The sequence below is a fragment of the Neltuma alba genome, unplaced genomic scaffold, assembly GCF_004799145.2.
Source record: "Neltuma alba isolate B1F8T4 unplaced genomic scaffold, ASM479914v2 tig00010592_pilon, whole genome shotgun sequence".
NCBI lineage: Eukaryota > Viridiplantae > Streptophyta > Magnoliopsida > Fabales > Fabaceae > Neltuma > Neltuma alba.
Window position 1 is genome coordinate 116,871 of NW_021635455.1, and position 20,027 is coordinate 136,897.

The 20,027-nt window shown below is 35.4% G+C and overlaps 2 protein-coding genes across 3 annotated transcripts; both read left to right on the forward strand.

Moving 5' to 3' along the window:
* The first annotated feature begins 1,662 nt into the window (after positions 1-1,662).
* LOC114757376 (O-fucosyltransferase 31) lies at positions 1,663-7,653 on the forward strand. 2 transcript variants are annotated; one of them, XM_028946404.1, is made up of 10 exons: positions 1,663-2,813; positions 3,328-3,390; positions 3,464-3,551; positions 3,704-3,774; positions 3,932-4,020; positions 4,104-4,307; positions 5,493-5,763; positions 6,140-6,367; positions 6,784-6,981; positions 7,281-7,653. In XM_028946404.1, the coding sequence occupies exons 1-10, from the start codon at positions 2,670-2,672 to the stop codon at positions 7,488-7,490; spliced, it is 1,566 nt and encodes a 521-aa protein (XP_028802237.1). In that variant the 5' UTR covers positions 1,663-2,669; the 3' UTR covers positions 7,491-7,653. The 2 variants fall into 2 exon arrangements, with proteins under 2 accessions (XP_028802237.1, XP_028802238.1); XM_028946405.1 differs by having other exon boundaries at positions 3,470-3,551.
* A 3,592-nt stretch (positions 7,654-11,245) lies between these two features.
* Positions 11,246-19,276, forward strand: LOC114757255 (kinesin-like protein KIN-4C). The gene is made up of 28 exons (XM_028946248.1): positions 11,246-11,364; positions 11,507-11,671; positions 11,831-11,974; positions 12,098-12,250; positions 12,335-12,579; positions 12,693-12,832; positions 13,060-13,184; positions 13,519-13,555; positions 13,653-13,744; positions 13,829-13,945; positions 14,018-14,131; positions 14,249-14,332; positions 14,415-14,622; positions 14,845-14,945; positions 15,155-15,253; positions 15,335-15,448; positions 15,527-15,643; positions 15,780-15,860; positions 15,944-16,015; positions 16,101-16,194; positions 16,277-16,308; positions 16,491-16,576; positions 16,868-16,936; positions 17,043-17,267; positions 17,430-17,574; positions 17,820-17,909; positions 17,999-18,523; positions 18,647-19,276. The coding sequence occupies exons 2-28, from the start codon at positions 11,537-11,539 to the stop codon at positions 19,070-19,072; spliced, it is 3,870 nt and encodes a 1,289-aa protein (XP_028802081.1). The 5' UTR covers positions 11,246-11,364; positions 11,507-11,536; the 3' UTR covers positions 19,073-19,276.
* Positions 19,277-20,027: the final 751 nt, after the last annotated feature.

A 20,027-nucleotide genomic window follows, 5' to 3' on the forward strand; every position in this document is an offset into this window, starting at 1 on the left:
GGTTTACGTACCTCGTCTTTCTTGGACTCTTGTCCTCCGTGGTTAAGCTAAGTACTCTTGTTGCTGATGAGTCTATGGGATTCAATTTCCCTTTTGATTAATTGTTTGTAATTCCTGGGCCAAGCCCTCTCTCTTTGTAGTTAAAAGAAGAACGTTGATTCTAAAATCGGCAATCGATGGCAGAAAGGAAAAAACAGAATGAATGTAACTAGATTTTTTTTTTTTTTAAGTTTAGGATAAGTTATATTGTTTATAATTTATATATGTGGAAGTATGAAATTCAGCCCAACCTGATCAGATCCAGCGTGGCATGATCGGGAGGATATCACAGAGCGTCAGATGGAAGTGAGCATTTTGCAGCTTGGAGAAATAATGTGGTCACATGAACATTAATTATTTCAGAGTCAGAACAAATGGTACTAATATTTCTTTTAATTTTTAATATAAAAATTGATTGACTAATTTGAGTAAATTAAATAGATTAGATAAGTTAGTTATTTGTAATAAATAGATGTTATTTTTTTTAAAATATTCTTACTAATTAAGTATATTGGTTAGAATCACCATTATTGCAAGAACTATTTTAAAAAAATAATAAATATGAGAGGTAAAATATATTAGGGTTTTATATTTATGACTAAAATAAAAATAAAATGAACTCTTATATTAAGAATCCAAGATAGTAATACAGAAAAAAGTCAATGAAAAAAAGTACTTTAAAAAAGTTAAAACGCATGTCAAAAGAAAAATTAAAATGAAAGACAAGAAATTTTTGAAACTTACAATTTTGTTAGTGTGATTTTTCTTGAATCGCTGGAATTGCCGGGTTCAGCTTGTCTCCACTTCACTGCCTTTCCCGTTTGTTGCCTTCCGCTGCCACAAAACGCCAACGTCGTGGCCCAGAATGGAGAGATTAGGTGTGTGAATTAAATGAATCAAAAGAAATAAAAGTCGCAAGAGAGAGAAAAAATAACCAACCTGGCTTTTTTTTTTTCCGCTGGTGGATGTTTAATACCATTAGGAAATAAATAAAAAATTATTCTACTTTATTCAATTCACTATATTTAGTAAAAATTAAGGATTGACTATAAACTACTATCTCTAATCCTTAGTACAAAACACAGTTGAGTAATTTGGAGATATTGAAAAGGTTACTTAATTATTTTAAGACATTTATATTTATCGTTTTTATCTAAACTAATTCACTTCACTTATAAATTGATATATAACTTAATGATTCACCCAAATACTAGAGAGACCAGGTAGCATATATTATAATTAAGTAATTTAGTAATATTTTTAATCTCTCCAAATTAACCAATTAGTTAACTAAGTTTTGTATTAAGGACCAGAAAATAATAAATTTTTATGGTTTATGCTTTAATTTGTAAGACACTATAATATTTTTTTAAAAATAATTAATGTTTTTATTCTGAACAAAATTACTTAACTCTCAATGCTTCTCATCATTCAATATTTGTTAACTAATTCATGAGAATTAAATACACTAGCTTTTTAGCTTCCGTTTGATGCAAAAAAACAAGAAGAAGAAATGTTAAATAACTTTTATTTAGCTTCCGTTTATTTTTTTCTCCTCTTGCGTCCTTTGCTCCTTTTGATTCATTCAATTCACACGCTTAGTCTCTCCATTTTGACGCAAAACGTTGACGTTTTGTGAGCTCGGAGGGCAGCGAACGGGAGAGGCAGCAGAGACAAACCGAACCTGGAGTTGCCACCTTCGCCTGAACTCGGTGTCTGGTTTCTCTCAGTATCATTTTTCTCAGTATCCCTCAGAAGCTTTAAATTGTGTTCATCATTCGGTCTGAACAATCAGAAAAAATACACGTCATTTAACTTTTAAAATTGCTTCTCCATCGTCAGTTTTGATATAATCCTGACCGCCCCTTCAATTCCTCATTTCTGCCAAATCCCTGTCCATCTAAGAATGGAGCTTCCGTTTGCTTTTGTCTGGAAAATTTCGTTCCCTAGCCCTCCCTCTTCGAGTTTCCCTTTAATGCGTTCTTCACAGAACAGTTTGGGAATGGCTAAGCTTCTGAGAAAATACTTGCGCTTGACAAGTTTTATGCAGCATATGGGATGTGACAACTAGTGTGGAAATTTCATGGTTGGTACCTGATTCAAAGCCATGGGAACGGAAACGATGGGCACTCTCCGACAGTGTCCAATGGTGTCCAAGACTGAGTGATTTACAGAATGCTTGGTACCTGTCTAAGATTGAACAATTCCGGCGTTGCCCGGCGGTGGATGACGATGAGGGCTGTGCATTTCCGACTTCCTTCTCCGACCGCTGGGAATTTGGTTGCGAGATTGAATGGACGGTCAAGATTATGATACAATGGACGGTGGAGATGCAATTTTAAAAGCTTGATGATGTGTCTCTTTCTGACATGCCAAGATCAATTGGACGGACAGGATCAGCGACGCTGAGGGACACTGAGAGGAAAAGCCGCTGAGAGGATCTGCTTCCCCTGAACTCAGCTCCTTTTTTTCCACTTCCCAAATTTCATCCACAGTCCTGAAGGAGGGCTGAACTTCCTCTCGGTTGATCATCCCGGGGCCCCGGACGATCTAGAACAATTAAGTTATCGCTTCCTTGATTATGTAAAACTCTTCGTATGATTCATTGATCTAAAATTTTTTTGATTCCTATGGCAACAACAAGGCTTTTCTTGTACGATCAACTAAGCCACTCTCATAGAACCGCCTTTGCTGCGGTTTTCGTGATCTTGTTGCCGGTTTTTGTTCCCAATCTGTTCGGTCCTCTAGGTGGTGCGTCGCCTTCAATGTTCTCTGTAAGTGTCTATGTTCCTTTTCGCTCATTTTGATTAACTGAGTCGTGATTGACATGGGAATCGGTGGTGGGTGAATCGTGGAGGATGGTTTTGTCAGAGATTGCACTTGTGTGAGACCAAAAGGAAAGCTTGAATGAAACGCTTGGGGGCACGTAATTCGGTTTATCCATACACACAAACTCTTGGAGTAACTGCGATTCTTTAGTATCGCTGATGCTAACAAACAATAAAGACCATCCTTTTCAGAAAAGAAAAATCTTTCCGATTGCAGTTAAATGTTTGCCGCCAAGACTTAACTTTATAGTTTGGGTTCAGATGACGATAATTCAAGTTATCTACTGACATTTTTGCTATGCTATGTTCCCTCTTGTGTATGGATGCAAATACCGAATTTTTTAGTTGCCATTCTGAGTTACCGGGCAACTTGTCTTGACAAGAATGTGCAGATAATTTTGTTTTATGACTGTTTAATTTGTATATATATAGTTTCTAAGATGCGGCCATTGTGTTGCAGGAGTGGAATGCTCCAAAACCGATGCACGAAACTCTACTAGAGGGTGCTTTGCAGCGCCAAATTGTGGGTAAACATTAAATCTGAGCAAATTCATTATCAATTGTATTATCTTTCCTGATTTTCTCTTTTTTCCCTGTTTCAGTCTGTTGATCAACAAATCAGCCTCTGGTCTCCATTGGCCAGCGAGGGATGGACGCCCTGTAGTGAGTCTCCGAAATTACCTTGTAAGTTCGAATAGTGAACTGAAATACACGAACCTCCGTTTTTCTAACAATAATTCCTGTGGCGAATATATCTTCTGAAGTGGCGATTGTATTATTGTATTTTCTGTCAATAGGGTTGCTTTTTCACTTGTTCACTTCTTACCTTCCTGCAGCTAAACCTGAAAAGTCTCAGGGTTATATCCAGGTTTTCCTTGATGGAGGGTTGAACCAGCAGAAGATGGGGGTATGTATCTTTTGCAAGATGTAATTTAATCAAAATGATAGAGTATGTAAGGATAAGCAGTTTCTCCCATTTTTTTTGGTTGTTGTTGTGATCTAGATATCTGCCTTAGCAGTTGATCACCCATCTAATGTCCTCCCCTGGATGTTCATTTTAAAAGATTTGCGATGCTGTTGCTGTTGCTAAAATTTTGAATGCGACACTTTTAATTCCACATTTTGAAGTGAATCCTGTTTGGCAAGATTCAAGGTATTTCCTTAGTTTGCTATTGTGCAACTTTTATGTTCTTAATGAAAATTAGCCATTTCTGTGAAATTGTTATATTTCTACAGTTCATTTGCAGAAATATTTGACGTGGACCACTTCATTAATGCCCTTCATGATGATATAACTATAGTAAAAGAACTTCCCAGCGACTATTCTTGGAGCACAAGGGAATATTATGCCACGGGCATAAGGGATACCAGAATCAAAACAGCTCCAGTTCATGCTACTGCCGACTGGTATACAGAAAATGTCCTGCCCGTGCTTAAAAGGTATGCAAACTGCTGTTGCTAGATTCTTAATTTCTTTTTTCTTTTCAACTGAAGTCAGATTGTACGGCTATAGGAATTACATTAGTTGCGTTGGTACTTGTATTTACTCTGAATAGAATTGTCTCCAATGCCATGCATGGAGCCCATTACAAATGCATCACTATTCTTCAGCTCAGTGGCTTTTTGCAGATTTTGTAGATAGCAAGCTTTCTTCGATTTTATGATATTTGGTGCTGATGGTTACAGTAAATTCCTATATATAACTGACAGACCTCATATACGGAGAGGATGATTTTGAGAAAGGAGCTTCAATAGTTCTCCACGACCTTGTTCCTTGTAGTCAATTTTGATTTCCTAGAGGGCTGTTTTGTAGTCTCCTTTTTCTAATAATAGTTAAAAAAAGGAGCTTCAATGGTGGCCATGGAAAACACATTACCTTATCATAATTGTAACGTAATAAAGAAGCCTAGGCAGAAGTTTTGTGAACAGATATCATTTCAACTCATGAAAACCAAATGATGTTGTGCAGACGACGTATATTTCTCTTACAAATTGACGCACTGTCTTTGCATACAACCTTATTTTTAAATTGAAGGCTTTAACGCTAAATGTATCTCACAAGAACTAACTGAATGTGTTATTTAGAAGTCATATGAGACCCAAATTTTTTCTGTTGTAAATATTTTCTAGGATAAGCTTATAATTTTGTAGCCGCTTGCCATCCAACTATCTCTCGTCTTGATCATCTCCCACAACTTCCATCATCCAAGAATATCTCATATCCTAATGATAGCTGTTAAATTCTTACGAATTAGCAGCCAAGTAGAAACTGTGTCAAGCCCACAATTGATAGGCAAGTTTTATTCATTGGTCCTAACAGCTGTTATACAGTGTCATTGACTGTTATTAAATGTATAGGTAACATCAGAAAACTTCATGAAGAGATATAAGTATAATATAAATCATATTTGGGCTGGTGATATCATTCTTTTTGCTAAAAGAAATGGTGCAGATTTGAGATTTTTAGTATATATTCTGTCTGTTCTTCCTGAAATTATCTGTTATAAAAAAAATATTTTATGAGAGCACAAATAACTATCTGCTTCTAAGGACCATCTTTTCAATATTTGCACATTTTTAGGTATTCTTAAACACGAACATGATGATGATCTTTCACTCATGCAGTTATGGAATTGCTGCTATTGCACCATTCTCTCACCGTTTGACTTTTAACAACTTGCCACCAGACATCCAGCGTCTTCGTTGTAAGGTCAACTTTGAGGCTTTGGTTTTTGTTCCTCATATCAGGGAATTAGGAGAGACCATTGTTCATCGTCTTCGCCATAATCCTAGTATAAATGAAGTAGCAGGGAATGGGCATAGGCTGGAAAGGGCTAAAAAGTCTGGAAATCAGCAGACTGGAAAGTTCGTTGTGTTGCATCTGCGTTTTGACAAAGTATGGTCCTTATTCGTGTTTAAAGCTTATATACGTGCAATTTGTAAAATTCTGGAATTATATCACATTCTGCTTTTGATTTGGAATGTCCTTTTGGTTTTTAATGCACTGGGATTATAATATTTTAAGATGCATGTATAAAACAAAATGGTGTGAGTTTCTATTGGGAAAAATAGGTTATTCTGCTGTAAAGATCTTTACAGTATAAAATAAAATGTAATGAGACAGTGCTTTCGTGTTGAATTCTTTATTTAGCCCTGTAATATATCTTATTTGTGTGAAATGTGAAATCTCTTGTTCCTATCAAGCTTCATAATGATTACATCTTTTTTTAGGGGGTTAAATAATGATGACTATGTCTTTGATTTCAATGCAGGATATGGCTGCTCACTCAGCCTGTGACTTTGGTGGTGGAAAAGCTGAAAAACTTGCTCTTGCCAAGTATCGGCAGGTGATCTGGCAAGGAAGGGTATCAAAATCTCAATATAGCGATGAAGAGTTGAGAAACCAGGGCCGTTGCCCGCTTACTCCTGAAGAAATAGGATTGCTCTTGGCAGCTTTGGGGTTTAACAATAAAACGCGGCTTTATCTTGCATCCCACAAGGTTCACTTACAGCAAATAATTGGTAACATGTGACTATCATGTGGCAACAAATATTTTAGGGGAATTGCCATTAGGCTAATTACAAACAGTCTATGCAACAAATGATAGATTGATCCAAAACATGGTTAACTCATTAACCACTCTGAAAGTTTTGGTGATCACTTGTTTAGTTTTGCAAACTGAATGTATATATTTCTTGCTTCTCTGGAACTCCTAACTCCTATTTCTCCAGTATAGTTATGTCAATATTGGTAGCAAGATACTTTAATTGGTCTTTGGTACTTCAGAATTTTGATTTGCAAAGTGGAAAATTATTTATAAATTGTTTGAGCATAATATCGAATTTGAAAATTTTGAAGATGCCATTGTGTGCTTTCAATAATGGCCTGATATTGGATTTGATGATATTCTTTCAGGTTTATGGTGGCAAAGCTAGGATAGCCGCTTTAAGCAACTTATTTCCTCTAATGGAAGATAAGAAGAGCCTAACCTCGGCTGATGAACGCTCCAAGGTTGAAGGCAAGGCATCTTTGTTAGCTGCTGTTGATTATCATGTGAGCATGCACAGTGATATCTTCATTTCTGCTTCCCCAGGCAACATGCACAATGCTCTGGTAATAATCATCGTCGAGTACTCCATTTCAAACCTAACTGTTGTGCTGATTTTACATTGTATAATAATAGGTTCTAGGTGAATTGTAGCCTCGAATGGAGTTATGTGTTTGAAATAAAAAAGCTTGTGAAAAGTTTATGAAATAATTGAAAAAAGGAGAAAAGTGAATGTACACTCCTCCTCCTATGTAACTCCAGAATATCTTGAAACTGGTTTTGTTATTGGTTTATATTAGTGCAAGAAGTGAAGCACATGTCTAAAAAATTCACGATTTTTACCTAACATTTGTTTCATCTCTAGGTCGGACATCGAGCTTATCTGAATCTCAAGACTATCAGACCAAACATGGCACTGCTGGGTCAGCTATTTCAGAATAAAAGCATGGACTGGCTAGGATTTCAACGTGCAGTGCTGGATGGGCATAAGAACAGACGAGGGCTGATCAGATTAAGGAAGGATACGCAATCAATTTATACTTATCCTGCTCCTGATTGCATGTGTAGAGCTTGACGGGAACTAGTTACTTCTAGCACTTGTTAATTAATCCATTGTGCTGCGTCATGCAGCGAATCCCTGCACTGTTTCCACTATTTGTGTGCCACCCCATGGTTTTGACCAACTATCGCACAAGATTCAAAATCAAAGTAAGATTTTTTTTTTTTGTGTGAGTAAACCATTAGTTAACAGTATAAATAGATGGAGAGATGTAAAATAAATACCACACGTAATTGTCCACCTTGGAGTGGGGGGACATGGGGGAATTACTATTACGTCTGAAGGAAGATATTTAATTATTTAAAAATTAACAACTGAAGAGTTTGTAATAACAAGTTTAAAGAAAAGAAGTGACAATACATCTAAACTGATAATTTGTTATTAAGATCTTTTTATAATTATTTTTTTTGGGAAATCATGTAATAATAGTCCCTGACAACTACAATAACTCTTAAGTATGTGCAAAGATTTGTCTGACAAAGTAGCATTTTTGTCTCTTAATATATTAGACTCTGACTGTGTCATAATACACATGGTTGTGCTGCAGGCAATATCGATTTCCTCGCATTGAGAAGTTGATATCTGAACTTAACCCTTCTGTAATAACGGAGAGATGCGGTGAGATTTTTTTTTTTTTTTTTGCCCAACCAGATACAATGAGAATACAGAAAAGGATGTAACTTAAAATATGTTGATTATTTTAAAATAAAAATGTTATATATATATATATATTTAATTTTCATTAGAAAAAGTGTACAATATGCTAGATTGACTGACTACTTCGCTATCTGGCTTCGGGGCTGTGATTTGTGGGTGGCAGTGGATGCCAACATGATAACATTAATAAACTTTTACAAGTAATCAAATGATGACGCATTAAACTATTCAGATGCGGTCCCTTCAACGTTGTACTCTCCCTTTTGCACTTTTCAGGGATGTACGAGAAATTGAAATATTTGCCCGCTATGTTTCAATTAATTAGATCAATTACCGCCTACCATGTCTCAAACCCAACCTTCCTGCCCTTTTTGTGTTGCAAAATGTATCCCAAGCAATTAGGTAATTTTTCATCCTATAATTACAGATTCCTAAAGATCGGTTTTACTATGTTTCCCAATAGTATCAAGAGTGGATAGAGGCAGAAAGGTAATTTGCACTATAAATTTTTGGTAGTGCAAATATGATTATTTGCTTTCCATTTCCAGCTTGATAATCTAGATTTCATTCTATCCACAACTCGAAGGTCACAATTTTCCATGTTGCCTCCGTGGCGATGATGAAGTGTCCCAGATTCTTGCCTGCGCCAAAGGAACCCAAGGCATCACTTAACTCTTGAGCCCTATTGTGGTTGGTATTTTCAGAGAAAAATGTCTTCGCAAAATTCACCTTTTGCTCCAGTTGTGGAAGAACATTTATGAAGACATTGGTTGATATTCTCCACCTGATTCCATGAAGCTTTTGCAAATAAATAAAGAAACATTGTTTCTCCTTACGGAACACTTTTTATAATGATATCTTATTAACTTACATAGGAAAATAATAAAAACATTATATATATTTATAAACTAGATTAATTAAATTTATAGGATAACTAAGCTCCTTCGAACAGTGAATCATGAATTCCTAATTTAATTTATCACGTGTCTTCTTAAGAACAATTTTATAACTATATATCCTTTCTTCCTATTCATATCTAATGAATATCTATATATTACCTCCGATCTTTAATATAAGAGTTAGTTGACAAATTTGAGTAGATTAAAAAAACTAGTTAAACTAGTTATTTGTAGTAAATAGGTGTTATCTTTCATAAAATATTCTTGTTAATTAAGTGTATTGGCTAAAATTATTATTATTACAAAGATTATCTTAAAAAAATAGATAAATATAAGAAACAAAGTAGATTAAAATTTTATATTTAGAATCAAAATAAAAATTAAATAAGTTCTTATATTAAGAACCGGAAGTGGTATAATAATATTTTCTTAGCCACGTTTACCCAACAGTTGTACTGGGTTAATGTCTCGAGGCCATCGCCCTTTGAAATGAGAATGATAAGCAGAGCATTTATATTCTCTTTCCGTTGCTGCAGGCTACAGCCTAAGCCGCAAAAAGATTTGCTGCAAAAAATGCTTGGAGGAAATTACTTATAGAACCCGAGTTAAAATAAATAAATAAATACAAGTATGCGTCGAAAAATTATCTTTACAAGTCAAATTTGTATGGTAATTATAAATTAAATCTAACAATTCATGTTTGCATGTTAAATTTGTATATTCTTAGGCCTCATTTACAAGTCAAATTTATCTAAAAGAGTTTTTTAAATTTTTTATTGTTAATCTTTTTTTACCTAAAATGTGTGCAATTTTTCTATATAAATAATTTTGTTTGATTTGAAAATAAAAAAATTATTCTGCATATGAAATAAAACTTTCAAAATATATAAGAGCTTAAAAAAATTTCCAATACTAGGTGCTCTTTTATATATATATTTTTGGGGTATTTAAGCATATTATCCTTTTTTTATTTATATTGATCTTTATGCAAGTAATCCCAGCGCTGCACATAATTTTTTATTGTTTTGTTTTCTTTTAAAAATCTTTAAATCGTGTTTCTTGAAACTTAACAATTCTTTTGGAACACTTGACTTGCATGACTTGTTAAAAAGTAAAAAAAAAAAAAAATAGTGGTAAATAAATTCGAGAGAAAACAAAGTATTTCATTCATATATTTAATAAATTAAGCCATCAAATTCGAGTGAAAAAAACATTACTGAATTATTAACATGAGAACATATACTGTAAAGATTAGAAAATTTCTTCCTCAAAAATAACCAGGCATTCTTCTATTGATTTTTTGGGCAAGAAAATTCTTATATTGATTTTAACGATAAAGAGAACATGTTAGCGTGTGTTGTGTCCTATCTCTATTTTCATTTTGGCAAAAAATCTATATATTTATCAATTTTTAAGTTCTTTAATTTCTCAAATTAATTTTTTAATTTTCGAACACAAAAGTGAAATAGTCCATATGATATCTATTACTCTTTCCTGTTTTGTAATTAACAAGTTCCAATTAATAAATTTATATGTTTTTCTAAAAAAATTAATTATTTTATGAGTTAAGAAAGTGAGTTAAAATTAATTATTTATAATAAAATATCAAAATTATCTTTAATAAAAATTATCGATTAGAGTAGTTTGATTAATTAGTTAAGAAGTTTAATGGTTATATAAGGATATTTGGTGAAAAAATCAATACTTTAAATAAATCATGTTATGTTATGAAACACATTGGACATTTTTGTTATATTTTTTTTTCACCAGCAAGGAAATATCTGCTGTAAGAACACAATAAAGTAATTCATTAATTTTTTATTTTTAAAATTAAATAGACTATATATAAGTAATTTAAATGTTAAGGAGGATTTTGTATGGTTTTTCACTTTAAAGAAAGTAAATCAATCTAGATAGTATAAATTGACTTGGTTAACTAAAGTAACATAATTTATAGATCGGCTGGGTTGTTTACATTGGTGTTGAAGGCTTTAGATAGAGATAAATTCAGAATTATCTAAGTTTAGTGAGGTTTTCTTTGTCCCAGGATATTTTAACTCACCTGTGCTCGCAGCCGCTGACTATACCGTTAGACTCAATCTGTTGCCCGTGATGTGCACGTGACCACTGGATTTGAATTCGGACGCGAGCGCCTATATCTCAAATTCAATTCGATAGAGGCCCGACACGTCCAGATTCAAAATTGCGGTCTCTGAACCTCTGGTTCAAAAGCGAAACGCAAAGCCCTTCGTCGGTCGTCCCTTCTCGCAGGAACCCTTCGTCCACTTTCCGATTCCGTTCTCTCACTTTCGCTTACTTCGCCAATCTCGGAGGTAAGCTCGGACGGAAATTTTCATCCCCTTACATACTTGCGTTTTTCAAATCACGCTCATCTCATGGTTTGACCTGGTGGGATTTTGAAGCTTCATTTTGATATGTTTCAATTGATTTTATTGTGTTGGGTCGTGATTATAGGGTTTGCTGGACGGATTGAGGTTTTCAGGCATGGAAAACTCAGATGGGAAGAATGCAGATTCAACCCAATGCGTGCGAGTTGCTGTAAATATCCGGCCTCTCATTACATCGGAGCTTCTATTTGGTTGCACGGACTGCATTTCCGACGTTCCTGGTGAACCTCAGGTGCTACATTTATTTCCCTTTCTCTTCAGCAGATGATTTTCTCTTTCTCCATCTTTTGTCACTGGTTACGTTGCTGATTATTTTCCTCTTTCGATGTTTATATTTATAATCTGTATTTGAATTATAATTTGAAGCCGGATTTTTTTTATTGCTCTGCAGGTGCAAATTGGATCCCACGCATTCACCTATGATTATGTTTATCGTAGTTCACAGTCACCTTCAACGATATATGAAGATTGTGTAGCTCCGTTGGTTGATGCACTTTTTCATGGCTATAACGCCACAGTTCTTGCATATGGCCAGGTATATATTCATCCATTGTAGATATATAGAAATTTTCTTTGGGAAGTTTTGTTTTGCTGCATGTAGTCCATAGATTTAATTGAAGCATATTAAATTTGATTGTTTTTTCTGTTACCATGTAAGACGGGATCTGGGAAAACATATACAATGGGCACCAATTATACCGGTGAAGGAAGTAATTGCGGGATTATACCTAGGGTCATGGAAAATATATTTAAGAGAGTTGAAGCCGCGCAACACTCCACAGAATTCTTGATTCGTGTATCATTCATAGAGGTAAAAGAAATTATGATTATTTCAGAAGCCAGATTCATTGCTTCAAAATTTGACCTACTTAAAAATTATAAATATAAATGACAGATATTCAAAGAAGAGGTTTTTGATCTACTTGATCCAAATTCATCAAGAGCGGAAGCTACATCTTTTGCAAAGCCCTCTGTGCCAACTAGAGCTCCTATACAAATAAGAGAAACAGTAAATGGAGGGATAACACTTGCTGGTGTGACGGAGGCTGAAGTCAAGACAAAGGAAGAAATGGCTTCCTATTTGTCTCGTGGTTCATTGTCCCGCGCTACTGGGAGTACCAATATGAACAGCCAATCTAGGTAAAATGCCATGGACAATTCTGCTACATCTTTCCTTTTGTGACTTATATTTCATGGTTTGTTTGTGGGAAACTACATTACAATTGACCATGTAAATTATATGTTTTTTCTAGTCGCTCACATGCCATATTCACAATAACAATGGAGCAAAAGAATGGCAATGATATCTTATGTGCAAAACTTCATCTTGTGGATCTTGCTGGTTCTGAACGTGCCAAAAGAACTGGTGCTGATGGCTTGCGTTTAAAGGAAGGTAATTCTTGTCGTTTAAAAATGAAATCATTTTAGGATCATGAATAGAAAGAATTAAATCTAAAACATTATCGATTTCTTTTTATCATTTTGCAACCAATAACTTTCTGCATCTAATGAAACTTCTTAATTTCAGATAGATATAATTTTTTAGCTGGCTAACTTATACGTGTCTGAAAGTTTTTGCTTTCAATTGTTAATTTTTTACTTGGTATTTTTTTGGTTTAGGTATTCATATCAACAAAGGTTTATTGGCTCTTGGAAATGTAATAAGTGCCTTGGGGGACGAAAAGAAGCGAAAAGAAGGCGGTCATGTGCCATATCGTGATAGCAAATTAACTCGCTTATTGCAGGTAATTATTATATAGGCTTCAAATTATTTGTACATGTAATATAATTTCTTTCAACAGCCAAAACTTCGCTTTGCCTATGAAGTTTATGTTACTTTTTATATGGTGTAATAATTTTAGAATAATAGCAAGATATATGTAAAACTTATTTGTTGAATGCTCATACATCAGTCAAAGGTCATGGGCCAACTATTTTCAATTGATGTATCATTCAAACTTTTGAAATGGAAGTATCGTGTGGGAAGTAGATAGGCTTTATTGTTTGTGTTCTGCATGACATATGAATGTCAAGGATTAACATTGTATAATGATATGTACTTTGAATTTGAATCTTTAGGATTCTCTTGGAGGAAATAGCAAAACAGTGATGATAGGTATATTCCCAATCGATGGCTGTTCGCTAATTTAAATTTTTATCTGTTGTCACTATATATGCCTTCTAATTTTTTTAATTTGTCATGAATGTTGTAGCATGTGTTAGTCCTGCTGACACTAATGCTGAGGAGACATTAAACACATTAAAGTATGCAAATCGTGCTCGCAACATTCAGAACAAGGCCATTGTAAGCATTTGTATCGATCTTCATTATCTTTTATTCTCCTATGTGTGAAGTCGTTGGATCATTTATACTTTTCTTTTGTTTTAGATTAACCGGGATCCTGTGGCAGCTCAAGTTCAGTCATTGCGAAATCAAGTTGAACAATTACAAGCTGAGCTTCTGTTTTATAGAGGTGATGCTAGTGGACCATTTGAGGAACTTCAGGTACATTATTATTCTTAAAATGTGCGTTCCTTATAGTTATTATGTGATTCTAATGTCCTTTAAATATTTCAGATTATGAAGCATAAAATATCTTTACTTGAAGCAAGCAATGCTGAGCTACAACGGGAACTTCAAGAACGCAGAGTAACCAGTGAGAGTTTGATGAAGAGGGCTTTTGATGCTCAGGTGTTTTATTCATCTTTAATGTCCTATGTGATCATATAAATTTAAGCTGTTTGGGATAAATTTTTGGTGTTTATCATTAAGTTGTGGAATCTCACCTATGGCGTTGAACATTTGTAGGTTGAAAAAGACCAGTTGATCATGAAGATAGAATCAATTAGGAATGGTAAACCTTGGGATGAGATCGAGTCAAATTCGACCCAGGTCACCATGCTTCAAGTCCTCACTAAAATAATTTTTTGACGAATTAGATCAGTTCTTGACGCATGTTTGAAATCATTTGTAGGATTATGACTTGGTGAAATCTTATGTATCAAAGATTCAAGAATTGGAAGGAGAATTATTGCGTTTAAAAAGCTTGAACAATAAAAAATCAAGCCGTTATGTTGACTGGGTTGATGGAGATGATGATGGATTTAGATCCAAGAATGCAATATTTGCCTCTGGTAATGAGTATTCATCTGATTGCGACACAAAAGCTGTGGACATATTAGGTATCACAATGGAATTTAATTTCGGAAAAAGTAGTAATGTGCATTATACTATGTCATTCTCTTTTTAAAAACTCGAGTGTCGATGGTTTGGGTAGTTAAAGCGTTTTTTTTTTTTTTTTGGGTTAAATTTGTTCTGGTTGAGACAAGTGCATTTAAGTTTTGATATGTTTGAACTAATTTCTCCAAGTATCAATTGAAGACATTTCTATCATGTTAACATAGATGACGTGGAAGATGATGCGAAGGAGCAAGAGCACTCTTCCCTTCAGCAAAAGTTGGATATGGAGCTAAAAGAATTGGATAAGAAACTTGAGCAGAAGGAGGTAAAAACTGCCTTTTCTAGCTTGATATTCATGTTGTTTTTCAAATATTTTGTGCTCAACCTTTTTTTCCCTTCTTGTTTTGTATATTCAAATGTGAGTTGATGCTTTGAAATTGCTCGGCTAGATTGAATTATATATTTGCAGTGATACTTTTTTAAGAAAAAAATTGAATATTATGACGTGATTCTATTTTTATCTTTAATTTGAAGGCTGAAATGAAGAGGTTTAGTAGTACTGATACTGCAGTTCTTAGACATCATTATGAAAAGAAACTTTTGGAGTTAGAACAAGAGAAGAAAATACTGCAGGTAATTGCTCTGTCCTGTGCTACTGAATTCAGGCTTTCTAAAAGTTCATTCCGATAACTCTAATTCTTATATTATTGGCAGAAAGAAATCGAGGATCTCAAGTGTAATCTTTCAAGTATTCCATCTACTCCTGATGATGGTGCTCGAAAGTTGAAGGAGGAATATCTCCAAAAGTTGAATGCTCTTGAAACACAGGTGAAGTTCTTTTTCTCTAAATGATGTCTCATCTCTCAGCAACCGCTCTTTCTCATGAACTAATACTGTGCTTTTCAGGTCGCGGAGCTGAAAAAGAAACAAGATGCTCAGGCTCAACTCTTGAAACAAAAACAAAAAAGTGACGAGGCTGCAAAACGTCTTCAGGATGAGATCCAGAGAATTAAATCTCAAAAGGTACAAAGATTTTGTCGCAAAAATATGTTTTCAAGTTACAAGAACAAAAATGATTTTTTTTTTTTCCTGATGGCGATGCTGATAATCGTGATCTCTCTCTCTCTCTCTCTTCTCGTTTTTTTGTTGTTTTACTTAGGTACATCTGCAACAAAAGATTAAGCAAGAATCTGAGCAATTTAGGCTATGGAAAGCTTCACGAGAAAAGGAAGTTCTCCAGGTAAATGTAACTTTAACGAGTTTTCTTTTTAGGTGTTTTAATCAGTCATGATTGTGACCTTTTATGCATTTAAATATCACCAGCTTAAGAAAGAAGGGAGGAGGACTGAATACGAGATGCACAAGTTGTTAGCATTGAATCAGAGACAAAAGATGGTGAGTTGGGGTCAAATTCATTCTCTGTTATGGTTCATTTGGACTCTGCTTATTCCTATCATTTCCACACACAAAAATGTTTTAGGTGTTGCAAAGGAAGACAGAAGAAGCTTCCATGGCAACGAAAAGGCTAAAGGAACTTTTAGAGTCTCGAAAGGCTTCCTCACGGGAAACTACTGGTTAGGAAAATTTATGTGATGAAATTTTTTTTTTTTTCAAATACATATTTTTAAAGCTCATTATTTGTTTTTCCATACGTAGGAGGTGGAGGTGCAAATGGCCCTGGAGTTCAGGTACCGAACGATGCATATGCATGCAATGGTTAAATTGCATTTGAAACATTGATTAGGACTTGAATTTTTGTCAATATTAGTAAAGAGGCATCATAATGCATAATTTATTATGACAAGAAAGTTAACAATGGATGTCTTCGAGTTTTGAAAAGCTTCTCATTGCCATTTCTTCTTATTTGAAGGCTTTGATGCAATTAATCGAGCATGAGCTTGAAGTTACTGTCCGAGTACATGAAGTTCGTGCAGAATACGAACGTCAAATGGAAGTGTACGTTTTAGTTTCTGTTTTTAGATTTTTTGAAAAAATTGAGACCTTAAGAACGAGTACTGTATCATTTTCTTTCTGGTCATCATGTTGGATCATATTTATTACTTCTTTAAAATTTGAATGCTGTGAATCTGGTGCTGGGTCGTTGTGCAAACCTTTTTTTTTTTGGCTATGAGAAGGTGTCAAATTTTGTAGTTTGAGCTTTAATAGTATTTCTTTATCTTTTCTGTTGCTTCTAGACAAGAGCTTTGGTTCATAAAATCATTTGTTTATTGCTTTTTTCAATTTCAGGAGGGCTAATATGGCCAAAGAGATCAGCAGGCTAAAGGAAGAAAGTGATCTCTTGAAGCAAAACGATAGGTGAATAGCGTTGCATTTATCAAATTCTTTGATTAATTGATGGTTGTATTGTCTTGTCTTTTTTCTGTTGCAATATGCGATTTACAACCTCTCTGCATTCATGTAGTGATTGTATATCAATGTCTCCCGGTGCAAGAAAATCAAGGATTTTTGCTCTTGAAAACATGCTGGCTGCTACTTCTACAACTCTGGTGTCTATGGCATCCCAGTTATCAGAGGCGGAAGAGCGTGAGCGTGTTTTTGGTGGTAAAGGACGTTGGAACCAAGTCCGTTCTCTCGTTGACGCCAAGAATTTGATGAATTACTTGTTCAATATAGCATCATCCTCCAGGTTTTCACTACAAGTCATTACTCATCATGCGCACAACGATATAAAATTGACACCTTTAGATTTCAAAAATGATAGTAATTTTCAATTTCAGTTTCTTGTGAAGCAACTCCGATATTGCTTTTTGTGATGTGCTTGGGCTTGTCTCTGTTATCCTTTTCTCAGGTGTTTATTGCGAGATAAAGAAGTTGCTTGCAGAGAGAAGGACATGGAAATAAGAGATCTAAAAGAGAAGGTTGTTAGCCTAAGCTGTTCACTTCGTCAGATGGAAATGCAGAAAGCTGAACTCGCTCATCAAGTGAAGTTGCAGGTTAGTATGTTTAGCATTATGAGTGTTGTCATCTTTCCTTTTTCCCCTTCTTGTGCCCACCTTCTTTGTGAAACACTTTATGTAAAATTCTTGTCCATTACATTTTAGCTTTATGTGCTTGTAAAATACTAGCAGCCACAAAAAATTTTAAAAGCTACTTATTTAGCCTTTGACGTTCCAATTATCAGTATATCTTCTTTGCTTCCTTTTTAACCCCCATTAAATACTTTTGAGTCGAATGACAGGGTGTAGCTCTGAAGCAATACTCTGAATCTGGAGGGAATTCAGGATTTTCAAACAATGGTGGAGGACATAAGTATGACCTACGCAAACCGGTATTCCTAATTCACATAACTTTTTCTCCTGTTCTAATGGATTGTTTGTTGGTCATCAATTAATCATCTGTAACTTATCCTAATTTCAGGAAAATCGTCGATCTACTATCTTCCTTGAAGATATGGATATATCTTTGTCTGACTTGGATTCAGACGATTATGATGTGGGTACGGATGCAACAGATGATGACTGGGTTGAGTCAGGAAAATTGCGGGTCAAGAAGAGGAATTCCAGAAGTAGACGGTCAAGCTGGGAGGACAGCCAGTCAAATAATGAAACTTCAAGTGTCCAGGACAATCTGACAGGGCTTTCAGGCGCCTCTGGAGAAGGGGAAATTTGCTGCACTTGCTCGAAATCCTCATCTTGCAAGACACTAAAATGTCAGTGCAGATCAGCAGGCAACACTTGCGGAAGATCTTGTGGTTGTCTAGAAACCAGGTGTGCCAACAGAGAATTAATCTTGAACGAGGAAGCAGCTCCATCAGAAATGGTTAAAGATGAAACAGACAGAGACCTTGCCAGTCAGGGTGCAGAGTTACTTCAAAGTGCACTTGTCAAAACTACAAATAGCAATCATGGGCCAAGAAAGCCTCTCGCTGACATAGGAAATACAGTACTGTGCTTCTTTGACCTTTTTAATTCTAACATTTTTCACGTTATTACTGCAAGGGAACAATAATTAGCCTATATTTTTGGCTTGTTTTGTTAACTATTACTGCACATACATTTTTTGCAGGAGAAGTCCCATGGCCCGAGGCCTAACCAGAGGAAGAAATGGCGCAAGTCCACAATACTTCTCGTTTCAGATCCACCGCCCAAACCACAGCCTGAGAATTCTGAAGTCGCTGGAAAACAAGACGACATCATTAGCGAAGGAAATGATTCTTCTGTGAACTCACGTCCAAATATTCCATTATCTAGACCAGAAAATGCCGCCGTCGCTCCTAGGGCTGAGGGCGGTTTTTCGGAGGCGGATATAACTTTGAAAATTCCACGGGCTATGCGAAAGGCGGCGCCGTCGAATGGTGGCGCTCCCTTGTGGGACAGGAATGCTGGTAAGCCAGAGGAGTCTATCGCAACAAAGAAAGAGTCCGATGTTATTGACACTAGAAGTCCGATCCGGCCCAGAAGAACATCGGAGAAAGAGAACCATGGCCGTTAATTTTAAATATATTTCTTGCGTGCTGTTAACCATGTTTATACCCACAGGCTACAATTTCTGACCAGTCTTTTGAAGAGAGTCCGTGGCCTTAGTTGACCAGGATGCCCACAAACTCCATGGTCACCGTTTGATTCAGTGAGCAAGTAGATGAATTGCTCATTTGTCTTTTTCAAAAGCTGTTTTTGTAATCAAATTTGTCAGAATCTATTGCGTCTGAAGGCTCAGCCTTCTCCTACAATGTTATTCCAAAATAAATTACGATAAACGGAAATTGGTAGTAAGTAGGAAGGCATCAAACATCGGCAATAAAAATGAGGATAATTTTGGTCAATGGCGAAGAGTTAAATCATAATTTCGAGTGGGATATTAACGCAACAATTTGCAACCAACACGCGTTTTTTAACCGAAACATTAAGATTGAGTGGTGCTTTCGTCGTCTAACCTTTACAAATTACGCTTACGGTTTACAAAATAAGATTCCTTTCATATTTTACTTCTGTACGGCGGAAAGTTATTTCTCCATGATTGCTAAATGGATTAGGTTGTTTGGCAGGTTTACATGAAGTGCCACGTAGAATTGGTCCCCGTATATTATTGCATTAAAGATCTTATGGGGAACATCCTTGCCTTGGTTTGTCAGATATCATAATTGAAGAAGAAACTGATAAATTGCACGTCAAATCAACGTTTTCCTCGAAGGTGACGCTTCAGGGATCTTCGGCTTCCTCTGTTTTTGTCTTTTTATGGGACCTCAAGACTGAAATGATCCGTTGGCAAAAACAAAGAGGACCAAAACCATACCTAATCTTTACTTTTTGGTGGATTGCGCCAGAAATTTGGGGACACTTGCATGTGAGCATGTTCAAAGAGATGTATTTGGCATTTGGCATTTGGCATTTGTTGGGGCATGTCCTAGCCCGGCAGATCGGTCCCGCGAGCGCCGCAAATACATTTG

What these genes read in the sequence shown, in the direction of transcription:
- LOC114757376 (XM_028946404.1), top strand. Translation starts at nt 2,670, where the DNA reads ATGGCAACAACAAGGCTTTTCTTGTACGATCAACTAAGCCACTCTCAT. An exon ending in TGAGTCTCCGAAATTACCTT is followed by an intron (nt 3,552 to 3,703) that starts GTAAGTTCGAAT and finishes ACCTTCCTGCAG; the next exon opens with CTAAACCTGAAAAGTCTCAG. An exon ending in TGCATCTGCGTTTTGACAAA is followed by an intron (nt 5,764 to 6,139) that starts GTATGGTCCTTA and finishes ATTTCAATGCAG; the next exon opens with GATATGGCTGCTCACTCAGC.
- LOC114757255 (XM_028946248.1), top strand. Translation starts at nt 11,537, where the DNA reads ATGGAAAACTCAGATGGGAAGAATGCAGATTCAACCCAATGCGTGCGA. An exon ending in CTCATCAAGTGAAGTTGCAG is followed by an intron (nt 17,575 to 17,819) that starts GTTAGTATGTTT and finishes GTCGAATGACAG; the next exon opens with GGTGTAGCTCTGAAGCAATA. An exon ending in TCGCTGACATAGGAAATACA is followed by an intron (nt 18,524 to 18,646) that starts GTACTGTGCTTC and finishes CATTTTTTGCAG; the next exon opens with GAGAAGTCCCATGGCCCGAG.